We start from the raw sequence: 13,317 nt of genomic DNA on the forward strand, positions 1-13,317 counted from the left end.
TAAAACAGCACGGACCCCTCCCTGAGGTTGTTGGGAGGATGGGCAGGAGGTCAAGGTGGAGGAGGGCTGGAAAGGAGGCAGGTGAGGAGGCGAAGGGATGCTTAATGCCCCCGGGTCATGAGGGAAGGGAGTGGTAGAGGAATGGGGTGGGCCCTGGAGTCCACAGCAGGAGTGGCTGGCCCCTTCGAAGCTGGTTACTCAGTTAACACTTTATTCCATTCCATTTGGCACTATTCTTTTCATTGTTTGGAACTGATCCCCCCTTCCCCAAAGGCTTCACAGGCCTTGGGTCCCCATGGACCCCCTGCCCCAGCCATAGAATATTCCAGGCTGGGAGCTGATGTACTATTCTGCCATTTCACTTGGATAGCCAGCGAGGCTGTGGTTCAGGCAGTACCTGAAAGGGGCCCAGGGGGCACAGGTGGGGTGCTGTGGTAGGGCCACTAAGGTCCTGCAGAACGAACCACACCCCAGATCCAGGTCACGAAGGCAGACACCTGTGTGTACACGTCGGGGTACTTGGGATCGCCGCACCAGAAGCCCGAGAAGGAGACGAGGCCATGGGCCCTGCTTTTACACACCAGGGGCCCCCCGGAGTCTGCCTGGGGGTGGAGGGAAAGGCAAGATCAGGGGCCCCTTTCTGGGCTCAGTTTCCTTGAAGGAGCTTCTACTTGTAAATCTGATCATGACCCTCCCTGCCTCAAACCCCTTTCATGGCTCCCTAGTGCTTTTAAGGCAAAGACTAAACTCCTCACCTTGGCCTTCGAGGCTCTAAGGATCCGGCCCCTTACTGCTTCTCTACTTCCTCTACCCTTGCTCATTCACTTTGAGCCAGGCCAGCACAGCTGTTCCTGGGCCAAGCCAAACTGGTTTTAGCCTCCAGGTATTTGCATATCCTTGAGGCATGTTACTGCCCCCTACTGGACGGTGCTTGTATAACGCTGTAAGGCTGCTGTGCTTTGTGCAGTGCAGGGCCTGAACACGCGTACTGGGCAGTCCTGTCACCCTCCGTCTCTCTGCATGTCAGTCCTGCCCTCAGATCTCCTAGAGGCTCCTTCAAGTCTCAGCTCAAAATCGCTCACCTCACAGAGGCCCCTGTGTCCCGAACCACTGCACTCTCCTACCTGGAACAGAAGGCCCCTCCGGCTGAGTTTCTCTCTGGATGCCAAGGCCAGGGCGGCTGTTTCAGTTCATAGAGTCTTAGGAGCGGCTGCTTTCCCGAGACCTGTTACTGCCCCCTGCTGGACGGTGCTTGTATAACTCTACGGGGCAGCCCTACTTTGTGCAGTGCGGGACCTGCTCGCGCGCACACCGCAGCCCCGCAACCCACTGCAACTCCCTACCTTTCTCGGACCTCAGCTTCTCCCTCTAGCCACAGGTGGGATCAGTTCTCAAGGCCTGCCCTGACCCTCTCAGTGGGTCTGGGTTTCCCCTTATGGTAAGCGGAAGTGGTGGCGAGCGAGCACCTCACCGTGCAGAAGCCGCGCCTCTGGTGGTCCCCACTGTGGGTGCAGAGCATGGCAGGGCTCAGCTGGCCGCTCCAGGAGCTGTTGCAGGCGTCCAGACCCAGCACGCGGACCTCGACCTCCATCAGCCCAGGAGGCGCGTCCTGGAAGTCCGACGTGAAACCCCAGCCGGCCACCCGGCACCTCGCCTCAGCCTTGGGTATCCCGGCACCCCTCCGCGGCAGCTTCAGAAGCCCCACGTCGCTGCCCAGGACCGCCGAGCCGTTCAGCTGCAGGGAGAAGCCTCAGTTTAGCTCTCTCCTCCAGCCCTACTGCTGCTCCTGCCTCAGTTTACCTATCTGTGACACTTGGTCTCTTCCATCCTGATAGAAGGCATCACCAAACTCAGTCAGAAGACCCTGCTCCTTTTGCCCCTCCCCCTCTCAGGCTTCACCCCTTGGACCCAGCCTCTGGCCTTCCCAGGCCTCTGGGTCTCCAATCTCACCTCCTCAGCTATGCAAAGGATCTTGCTGATCTCCACCTCCTCCCCTGCACTAAACCCTCCTGTGGCTCCCCATTGCTCTCGGAATAAAACTTAACGCCAACGATTCAAGTGCCCTGAGGGCCCTCTAGCTTCAGCCTTCCCTTCCAGCCAGAATGAATTGACTGGTGCTCCTTGGGACCCCTCTACTCACACTGTACCCCTGCCAGGAACTCCTACTCAGCCTTCAGTTCTCAGCTTAGATATCACCTCCTCCAGGAAGCCCTCCCAGACTCCCAGGCTGGGACAGCCAATTCCTCTGTGCTCTCCCATGGGCCCCTGTCAAGGCTGGTTTACCTGGCTGCAACCCGGTTAAACTGGGGGCTTTATGAATGCCAGCATGTGGCCTACTTGTCCACAGTGCCCTGCACACAGTGTGAGACCAGTCAGTGGTTGTGGAATGGGTGGTCGGGACGCTAGTTTTGGTAGTCACTACATGACCTTGGACACATCTTTGGCCCCAAACCTCAGTTTTTCAATCTGTACAATGGGTTGCACAAACCACCACAGTAGGTCCCTGGCTTTGGGGTTTCACAGACGAGTAGATGAAGATGGAACAGGGCCCTTGGGCACAGGAGGACTTGGACTTCTGGAATAGTGGGAGCTGTGGAGGGTTCTAGGCAGAAGAGGGATGTCACCTGACTCAGGTGTTCACTGCATCATTCCTGCTGTTTGTAAAACATAAGTCAGGCATCCTGGGTGGCCAGGGATTGGCCAGATCTATGTCTGGTGCCCAACAGCCCCCACCCCGCAGGCTCACCTTCAGGAGACAGATGTCATTGGCATGAGAGGATAGCTGGTAGTCTGGGTGTCTGAAGGCCTCCTTGATGCTGAACACCTGCTGTGTGGGCTCGGGGATTCTAAGGTCATGGGCCCCCAGCACCACCAGGCCGTCAACGGGGTCCCTGTGGGGAGGGAGGCAGGGTAAGATTGGTGTGAGGCCTGCCTGTCGTAGGGCTCAGTGTCCCCATCTGCAAATTGGGGGGGGCAGCAGTCCATTTCATCCTCAGGCCAGCCCCATGCAATACTGACGTCTGTTACCATTCCCACCTCCATTATAATATGAGCAAAATTGCAACATTAATTTTGATAATTATTACGTTCCTTACCACTGCTACCTCCATCTAACGCAATAGTCACAATATTAGTCTAATGAATGGAATTATCATGCTTGTTACCATTTTCCCCTCATTACAGTATTAATGACAATAGTTCCAATATTATTACAAAAATATGCTTCTCGTTGTTGTTAGGTGCTCTTGAGCCTACTCCGACTCCTAGCGACCCCATGTGGCAGAGTAGAACTGTCTTTTTCCCTGTGGAGTTGGGGAGTGGGTTGGAATTGCCTACCTTTCGGTTAGTGGCCGAGTGATTAACCATTGTGCCACCAGGGCTCCTTAAAAATATGCTTAAGATGAATATCATACTTGGCATATTTATTTCTATTCCCACCTCAATTATAGTATTAATGCCGATAGTTGTAATATTGTTATTAAAATAAATTTAGAACAAATATAGTAACTACTGGCCTCACTGGGTGGTGTGAACGGTTAAGCACTGGACCTACTAGCCAAAAGTTTGGCAGTTCAAACCCACCCAGAGGTGCCCTGGAAGAAACGCCTGCCAATCTGCTTCTGAAAGTCCACAGATTTGGAAACCTTATGGAGCAGTTCTACTTCGCACACACGGGGTCGCCAGGAGTTGGAACGAACAAGCCTGTCTTGGAAGAAGTACAGACAGAATGCTCTTTAGAAGCGAGGATGGCGCAACTTGGTCTCACATACTTTGGACATGTTATCAGGAGGGATCAGGCCCTGGAGAAGGACATCGTGCTTGGTAAAGTACAAGGTCAGTGAAAAAGAGGAAGACCCTCAACAAGGTGGATCGACACAGTGGCTGCAACAATGGGCTCAACGATTTTGAGGATGGTGCAGGACTGGGCAGTGTGTCATTCTGTTGTACACGGGATTGCTATGAGTCAGGTCCAACTCAATGGCACCTAACACCAACAAATTTCCACTTCAATTACAGTATCAACCATAGTTGCAATAAAATTATTATAAAAATATACTTAGAACAAATACAATACTTATTATCTCAGTTATACTATTAACGACAATAATGGCAATACTAACACTAACAGAATTATAAGCATCGAATAAATATTATAATAATTAGAATATGTCATTCTTTTCAGCACAGCCTCATTGTTGCTTCTCCCTGTGCTTGTCCGGCCCTCCCTTCTCTCCTGTTTTCTCTCTACCACCCGGTGAGTCCAGCCCCATGGATCCCCTCCTGTGTGAGCCCCCAAGGGTGAGGGGTGGGGTCAGCCCTGTCCCATCCTGTGCTCCCGGCACCCACTGGCTGGAGTCGAGCCTCACTCATAGGCATGCCCCCCCATGCAATGCATCCATGTGCCCTGGGGCTGGCCAGGTGGGCTCACCTGTTGCTGAAGCAGTGAGCAGCCGATACCACCCACTGGGCGCGAAGCAGGAAGCCCCCACAGTGGTGCTGGCCTTCGAAGCGCACAGACGCCATGTAGGGCCGGGAATGCGGGGCCACCTCATGGCCCCCAATGATGTGGGCCCCCCAGGAGCCTGCGGGGGCAGGACAGTGTCAGGGGCAGTGGGGAAAAAGCTAACGGGGAGGCCTTGGCACAGGACTCAGGCAGGAGCTGGGGTTCAGGAGGAAAGAGAGGCAGAGACAGACTCAGGACAGAGAGACACAGAGACATAAAGAGAAAGACAGAGAGACACACACAGACAGGGAAGTGGAGAAAGACACAGAGACAAAGAGAGACCCAGAGATATGGAGAGATGCAGAGAAACACAGGCAGACAGACAGAGTCAGAGAGTGAGCTGGAGACTAGGAGGCTAGACAAACCCCTTGAGTGTGTGGGGAGGGGGCTCTGGACTCCAGAAAACCTGGGCCTTGCTCACCGTGGCTGGGCCTCCCTCCTCCACAGCTGAGTGCTGAGAAGGCAGCCAAGGAGAGTCTAAGTGGCTGGAGGAGGGAGGGGTCCAAGGTTGCTGGGGGTCACCTGGGTGGTTCCAGGTAGGGGCCCTGGGGTGCCTGCCTGCATGGGAGTCCCAGGGCGCCTGGGGAGGGGCCCTGGGCGAAGGCCCTGGAGTGCCAGGTGTAGGACTTCCAGGCTACCTGGTGTTATCTAGGAGGTGCTGGGTGGGAGCCCCCAGATGAGGGTCAGAGGTGGGCCTAGCTATGGGTCCTGGGGTGGAGGTATGGGGGGGTCCTCACCAGGGAGCCTCAGGAGCACCATCAAGGTGGCCTCAGCCATGGTCAGCAGCAGGCAGTCCCAGCCCCCCACCTCAGGCGCCATGGCCTGTCACCAGCAGAGTCTTCCTCAGAGGTCTGCAGGCAGAGGCCACCACCCCCTCCCAACGGTTCGGAAGAGGGCAAAAACGGGGCTGTGGTCTGTGGTCGGCTGTCAGGCTTTTGAAGCACTGCCCAGTTCACAGGCGAGGGTTTGTGGGAACCCAAGGATCCTGGCTGTCTAGGGTCAACCTGGATGGTAATAGTAATAGTATGTGGGGGCCTGAACAGGGACGGCGTGGGGGGAGAGCTGGGTCTCGGGAAGTCACTTAATCTCTTGTGCCTTGGTTTCCCAGCATCTGCCCCACTGCACAGTGCCCGGCACACAGTCGGTGCTCAATAACTACATAGCTGTCTTCTGGGATTGCAGGGGTTGGCTTTCCATCTGCTTGGGACCCAGCCCTGGGTGAGCCTCAGCTCCTCCAACTGCAGCTCCAGAACTGACCTCAGGGCAGTGGGGACAATGAGGGACCAGCTATGATTATCGCTGCTTTGTCGGATTTATTGAGAGCTGACTGTATACCAGTCCTGGACTGGATCCCTGGCCCCCCACCGTGATGCTAGCATTCTGTGGGGGCCAGGAGGCACCCAGAGTCAGACAAAACACAGAGGGTGGTGGACACAGGCTGTGCCTCGTTCTTTCCACCTGGGAAATGGGGATTTTACTGTGGCCACAGGTTAAATGAGATGCTGCTTACGTGGCGCATGGCAGGCAGCTGGGCACACAGTCGCCGTTGCCACCATGGCTATGTGGCTGGCAGGGGCAGGCTGGCCAGTGCTGAGCGGCCATCTCTGGGGTAACAGCCTTGCTCACAGCCCTGAAGCGTTTGCCAGTTCCCGTGGTGTAAATATTCCCACTGTTGCCAACTTCAGTTTACCAACATGAAGCTGCTGAACCAGGAGGTAAGGAAGGTGGGCAAGAGTACAGGCAGCCAGCTCCCTTGGGCCAGTCCTAGAAGCTGCCCTGTGCCTCTGGCTCTTGTTACCATGGGAACACTGGGTCTGCGAGCCCTCGGCAGTGACCTAGTGTGGAGATCAGGGAAGGCTCCTGGAGGAAGCAGCTTCTAACTTGACCCTGGGGAGCTAGTGGAGGAGAGAGGGGAGGGCATTCTGCACAGGGGCCGAGCAGGTGCATACACCTGCCTAGAGGTGGGCAAGCCGGACACTCTGCGTTCAGGGCTGAAGTGCAGACTCTGATGGCCCACAGGCTCAAAGGTCACTGGGGGCCTTGAATGGGGGCTGAGGGGCACAGGCATCTCCTGTGGACACAGGGAGCCACAGGAGGGCATGGAGGAGGGAGGGAGTGGCCAGACGGCAGTGAGGCTCTGAGGAAACAAGGGGACACCACATGGCTTGGAAAGGCTTTATTTAGTGTTCGAGACCCTGTCCCCCATTAACAGTGCTGCAGGACATCTCTGATTCAGGACACGAAGGTGGAGATGCGGGTGTAGACATCAGGGAGGTGGGGGTCCCCACACAGGGTGGAGGAGAAGGACGCCAGGCCATGCAGCTGGCCTTGGCAGAGAAGGGGGCCGCCGGAGTCAACCTGCACAGTGGGCAACTGTTGCTGAGATGTGGGGCCCCGGCAGACTGCCCCCCACCCAGGCCGGGGCTCAGGCCAGCCGGGCTCACCCAGCACACACCCCAGAGGTCCCTGGAGTGAGCCGAGGAGCAGAGCATGTCACGTGTGACGGCCCCTCCCCACGATGCATTGCAGGCACCCCGCGCCTCGATGACCACGGCTGTCTCCATCAGCGCTGCCTGATGGGTCCTCGCTGCCTGTGGTGTCACCCCAGCCTATCACCTGGCCCCACGTGCCTGGGTGCAGAGCACAGTTCCAGCCAGGCAAGGGCATGCGGCAGACAGAGCTGGTGAACTGAGCCAAGGTATTGAGCTGAGGTAAGGGAGGAGGGATGGGATGGCAGAGATCCAGAGAGGGACAGAGACAGAGAGAGAGGAGAGACATGGTGGAGAGGCAGGGATGGGAGAGACAGGGAGAGACGGGGAGAGAGGAGTGACATGGGGGAGAGACAGGGATGGGAGAGACAGGGAGAGAGGGGAGACATGGGGGAGAGGCAGGGATGGGAGAGACAGGGAGAGAGGAGAGACATGGGGGAGAGGCAGGGATGGGAGAGGCAGGGATGAGAGAGACGGGGAGAGAGACAGAGAAAGGAAATAATAACAGCAGTAGCAGTAATAGTAGCGACGTTAGCACAGTTTTAACACATACGCGCCCTCCCTGTGCACCAGGCTTTCTCCTGGGCTCCCTCTCTACCTCCCTCCACCCTGGGCTGCCCCCCCCCATTCCACTCGCCTCGGCCACCTTGAGGAGCTGGAGGTCATGGGTGTCAAGCTGGGGATTGTAGAGTGGGTAGGGCACGGCCCTTTCAATGGTGAACACCTGCCAGGTAGGCTCTGCCTGTCTGCAGGCTGTGGGGCCCCAGGACCACCCAGAAGGCACTGAGGTTCCCACTGCAGGAGGCACAAGAGAGAGTGCTGTGGCTGGAGTACCCCCAACCTGCAGCCCGCCCTCGGGTGGCCCCAGCCACTCACCTGGGCACCTCACAGTGTGCGGCTGTCAGCACCCAGCATGGCTGCACCAGCACCGCCCTGTGGATGTGCTTTTTGTCCCGCTGCAGGGATGCCATGAAGGGCTGGGAGTGGGGCACTACTTCATGACCCCCCACGATCCTGCTGCTGTTGTGCAGGGAGCCTGTGGGAGCTGAGCGGAGTAAGGCCGCGAGGGGCCTGTGACCGCCTTTGCCACATGCCGGCCATGTTCTAAGTGACTGTATCTCCTGTGCTGCTGGAAAAGATGACCACAAACTTGGTGCCTTAAAATGACACAAATTTATCATTTCACAGTTCTGGGGCAGAAGTCCTAAGGGGTCTCATGGGGCTGAAGTCGAGGTGTCAGCTGGTTCCTTCCGGAGGCCCTAGGGGAGAATCATCTCCCGCCTTTTCCAGCTTATAGATCCCTTCTGTTCCTTGGCCCGTGGCCCCTTCCTGAGTCTTCAGAGCCAGCAGAGAACATCTTCCAGTCTCTATCTCTCTGCTTCCATCCTCACATCTCCTCCTCTGACTCTGGCCCACCTCCCTCCCTCTGATGAGGACCCTGTGATCACATGGGCCACCTGGGTGTCCAGGATCGTCTCCTGTCTTAAGACCCTTCACTTCAGCCATCTGTGAGGAACTATGTCCACAGGTCCCAGGGACCAGGGCAGGGACATCCCTTAGTCCTCATAGCAACCTGATGATGTTGGTATTGTTTTTTTTCTCCATGTTACTGAGGGGTAAACTTAGGCACAGAGAGGTTGGTGTCTTGGCCAAGGTCACACAGTGAGGGAGGTTGGGGCTGGGGCTGCAGCCTCAGACCAGCTCCCATCACCGCCGTGGGGGTTGGTTCCACCCAGATCCAGCCCATTTCCTTCCGTCTTGGTGAGCAGTTGTGAAACTCCACAAATAACTGTTCCTCGTTGTCCCAGATAACCACACTCCAAATAACCGTTCTTCTTTGTCCCAAGTAATGACACTCCCTGCAGCCCTGAGGGATGGGTGGGCTGGGGGGTGGTCAGCATTTCCATTTGCTAAACTGAGGTCCAGAGACCTAGTACATTGGGGGCCACACGGCAGAGAGTCACAAACCCAGAACTGCCAGACTGCAAACCTGGAAGAGTCCTTTGGTGAGGGTTTGAATGCCTTCTCTCTCCTCAGATATGGGTCAGTGCAGACTCAACAACAACGACAACGATGCTGATGATGACAATAATAATAGCCCCTGTTATGGCTTGAATCGTGTCCCCCAAAAGATATATCAAGTACCCTTCAGCCAAAGATTAGACAGGCCCATAAATTAAGCAATAATACATGTAGCTCAACTATGTATATGAGATTAAATGGGCACACCAGCCCAAGGGCAAGGACCAGAAGGCAGGGGGGGACAGGAAAGCTGGACAAATGGAAATGGGGAACCCAAGGTCAAGAATGGGAGAGTGTTGATAAGTTGTAGGGTTGACAACCAACGTCACAAAACAATATGTGTAAAAATAGTTTAATGAGAAATGAATTTGCTCTGTAAACCCTCATCTAAAGCACCAAATAAAATAAAATAAATATATATGTATCAAAGTCCTAACCCCTGAGAGCTGTGAATGTGACCTTGTTAAATTAACATGAGATCACACCAGAGTGGGGTGGGCCCCAATCCCATCTGAGTGGTGTCCTTATGAAAGAGAAGAGACACACAGAGGGAAGATTGCCATGTGACCAGGGAGGCAGACCAGGCGTGATGCACCTACAAGCCCAGGAATGCCAGGGAATGCCGCTGTCACCAGCAGCCAGGAGAGGGGCATGGGACAGAACTCTCACTCAGAGGCCTCAGGAGGTTTCAACGAAACTGACACATTGGTTTTGGACATCCAGCCCCAGAACTGTGAGACAACACATTTCTGTTCTCAGAAGTCACCCGATTTATGGTACTTGGTTACAGCAGCCACAGGAAATTAATACAGCTCCATTTTTTAAACACTTACTTTTGTTACTGATTTGTCGAGCTCTTTATATATTGAGGGGATTAACTCTTGGTCATATTAGCTTCTTTTAATGTCAACGATCCAGAGGGAGGACACAGCTCCCCCCCCCCGTAATGAGTTCAGATTCAGGCTGGACAAGCCAGATCTGGGTGGCCCCATCAGACCCCGGTGGTCCCCTTCCCCTCACCTGCGAAGACTGGGGCTCCCAGGACCATGCGGTAGGTCAGGAGGACAGCAGGGATCAGGGCTATCAGCATGCTGCCGCACACGGCACAGGAATGCGGCTCAGGGTTAGGAAGCTGCAGGGGTGGGGGGGGATACATTCCCTCCTGCATCTGGCTTGCCTCTTCCTGGCCTCTTTTAGGGGCTCGTGAAATTTAAAGTTACGGCACAAGTGCTTCTCAGTGGGGCCAGCCTTGGAGGGGGCACAAGGGGCCAAGCAGGCATAGGAGAGGGCTGAGACAGTGTTCATTGCCAGCCTGGAGTAGGGCACGCAGTTGGTGCTTATGTGCCACCTGGGGCAGGGTATGCAGTCAGTGCCCACGGCCTGACCCAAAGTGGGTATGCAGACATCACTCAGCCTGAAGTGGGGTATGCAGTCAGTGCGCAGTAGATGCATAGCCCAGAGCAGGGTAAGCAGTTGGTGCTGTGAAGGGATTTAGGGAAGGGGCTAAGGTTTTCAGTCAGGCACTGAGGGGGCCCAATAGCAATGGAGAAGATGGGAGGGAGGTGTTCCCATTGTTTTCCAAATTGCTTGCAGGGAGCAGCAGAGAGAAGAGAGGAAGTTGGCCAAGCTGCAGGGCACTGGGGAGCCATAGAAAGTGTTTGAGCAGAGGCAGGCCAGGCAGTGGGGAGAGGAGGCTGAGAGACGGGAGCTGCAGGGATGGAGGATGGGGTGTGGGACAAGGTATGAGCTGGAGCCAGGGCTAGGGGGAAGTGAGGAGGTCCCTGGCTGGGGTATAGGAGAAAAGTGGGGTTGGGGGGCCGGTCAGGGGCCCCGAGGATGTCCAGGGGCAGCTTGAGTTGGGAGGTAGTCTGGGGGCAGGACGGGGGTGGGCAGGGACAACAGCGTCTCCAAGAGATGAGCAAAAATGGCCAAGGAGTTGGAAGGAGAAGGGGGCGTCGCCATGGAAACCACGGATGCAAGTGGTCCAGGAAGGGGCGGGGCCAGCACCACGCAAGAGGCGGGGCCGCAGGGCAGCGGCTGCTCAGGCGGGTGGGGCGGCGATGCTTCGTTGGGGAGCAGGAGTGAGGAGGGGCCGGTCTGGACGCCTCTCTGGGAGGAGCCCACTCTCTCTAGCCCATTGTACACCCCAACCTGGTCCCACCTCCACCTTTGGAGGGCTGTTCCCGCCGCCAGCTCTGCCAGGCCCACGCGGCCTGCCCCGAGGGTGCTCTCCAGAATGGGGCTGCCTGTGCCTGGATTCTGGGGGTGCGGGGCATTGAGAGGCGCCGGGAGAGCTCTAGCTTCCGCTCTGAGGGAGGCGGGAGCCTGGGAGGTTTAGGGCTGGGGAGGATCTTGTGGGGCGCGGGAGAAAGGCTCCCAGGGGACGCTTTTCGTCTCCACGCCCTTGTCCTTTTATTTTATTGTTTACATTTTTCTTTTTTTAAATAGACTTTTTAAGATCAGTTTTATGAAAATTGCCCATAAAATACAGAGAGCTGCCGTATACATGTCTCCCTCGAATACACACTATTAATATCTTGCATTCCCTCCCTGGTCGCTGAGTCGGAATTGACGCTGGGGCAGTGGGTTTGGTTTTTGGTTTTTGGTTTTTGGTCCCTGCCTTACGTTTGTTACAATTGATGGGGCCAGATAGATACATTGTTTCAGTTTACACTGGCGTTCACAGCATCCCCAGCGGGGGGTGTTGTCATGGCTTCCTTTTTTTTTTTTTTTTAAGCTCTGAAACTTTTTTTTTAAATTATACTTTAGATGAAGGTTTACAGAACAAACTAGCTTGTATTTAAGCAGTTAGTACACACACTGTTTTGAGACGTTGGTTGCCAACCCCGTGACACGTTCACACCCTCCCATTCTCGACCCTGGGTTCCTCCTTACAAGCTTTCCTGTCCCTTCCTGCCTTCTAGTCCTAGCCCCTGGGCTGGTGTGCCTATCTAGTCTCCTTTTGCTTTACGGGCCTGTCTAACCTTTGGCTGAAGGGTGAACCTTAAGAGTGACTTCGGTACTGAGCTAAAAGTGAATCCAGGGATCTCCCATTTTTTAACTCATGTTCTTGATCCCAGTTTTACGTGGCTGAAACAGCTCCCCAAGCTCATCAACGAGAGCCTTATTTGTGAAATCAGACCTGGCTTAGAACAACAATTTATTCTCTTACAGTTCTGAAGGCCGAAAGTCCAAAATCAAGGTGCGGGCAGAGCTGCCTTCCCACTGAAGTCTCCAGGAGAGGGTCCTCCCTCGTCTCTTCCAGCTTCTGGTGGCCCCAGGCGTTCCTTGGCTTGTGGCTGTGTCACTCTCCTCTCTGCCTCTGTCTTCACAGGCGCCTTCCCTCTGTGTGTCTGTCTCTTCCATAAAGCACTGCTCATGTCAGATGAGGACCCACCCCACTCCAGTACGACCTCAGGCTAAACTTAAAAGTAATTTCATCTGCAAAGACCTGTTTCCAAACATGGTCACCTTCACAGGTACGGGGGGCTGGGATTTCTGTATATCCTTTTTGGGGACACAATTCAATCTATAACAGTGCCCAATAAATATTTTTGGGTTAAATAGATACAGAGGCAGAGGAGCAGTGCCGGAACTACTCACAGCTGGCTTACATTCATGAGGGCAGGGGTCAGCAAATCATGACCCTTGAACCAACTTGGCCTACTGCCTGTTTCTGTAAATAAAGTTTTATTGGCACATGGCCATGCCCATTCATTTACATATCGTTTCCAGCTGCTTTTGTCGGCAAGGCAGAGTTAAGCCCTTGCAACAGAGACTGTCTAGCCCGCAATGCTGAAAATATTTACACTCTGGCCCTTTACTGAAAAAGTTTGCCAAACCCTTGGCAAGCGTGTGCCGGGCCCCATTCCAAGCCCTTTGTGTTCACTCAGTTAACCCTCCCAGCAGCCCCAGCAGGCTGGGAAAGTGGCGCTTACAGAGGTGAAGAAACAGACCCAGGGTCACAAAGAGCTGGGCAGGATTTGAACCCGGGGCCCTGGTGCATCTCAAGATCTTTTTGTTTCTTTTATGTTTGCTAATTTATCTCATTAAAAAAAAATACGTCACTGAATACACATTTGTTGTAAAAAGGGGGAAAACGCAAAGGTCTATGAACGTGGATGGTCAGTGAAAAAGAGGAAGACCCTCAACGAGATGGATTGGCACAGTGGCTGCAATAATGGGTTCAAGCATAACAACAACTGTGAGGATGACACAGGACCAGTCAGTGTTTTGTTCTGTTGTGCATAGGGTCGCGGTGAGTCAGAACTGACTCCATGGCACCTAACAACGACAACGACA

The 13,317-nt window shown here is 54.8% G+C and overlaps 2 protein-coding genes across 2 annotated transcripts; both read right to left on the minus strand.

The window, feature by feature from the left end:
* Window positions 1-203: 203 nt before the first annotated feature.
* On the minus strand, window positions 204-5,344 carry LOC126071805 (serine protease 57-like). The gene is made up of 5 exons (XM_049876061.1): window positions 5,242-5,344; window positions 4,430-4,583; window positions 2,747-2,891; window positions 1,472-1,735; window positions 204-602 (listed from the first exon to the last, which is right to left on the minus strand). Exons 1-5 carry the CDS (start codon window positions 5,321-5,323, stop codon window positions 444-446), a joined length of 804 nt encoding a protein of 267 aa, XP_049732018.1. The 5' UTR covers window positions 5,324-5,344; the 3' UTR covers window positions 204-443.
* A 1,392-nt stretch (window positions 5,345-6,736) lies between these two features.
* LOC126073990 (serine protease 57-like) lies at window positions 6,737-10,171 on the minus strand. Its single transcript, XM_049881331.1, has 5 exons — window positions 10,036-10,171; window positions 7,883-8,029; window positions 7,631-7,788; window positions 7,022-7,210; window positions 6,737-6,862 (listed from the first exon to the last, which is right to left on the minus strand). Exons 1-5 carry the CDS (start codon window positions 10,169-10,171, stop codon window positions 6,737-6,739), a joined length of 756 nt encoding a protein of 251 aa, XP_049737288.1.
* Between the last annotated feature and the right edge of the window lie 3,146 nt (window positions 10,172-13,317).

This window comes from Elephas maximus, chromosome 3, assembly GCF_024166365.1.
Source record: "Elephas maximus indicus isolate mEleMax1 chromosome 3, mEleMax1 primary haplotype, whole genome shotgun sequence".
Taxonomy (NCBI): domain Eukaryota; kingdom Metazoa; phylum Chordata; class Mammalia; order Proboscidea; family Elephantidae; genus Elephas; species Elephas maximus.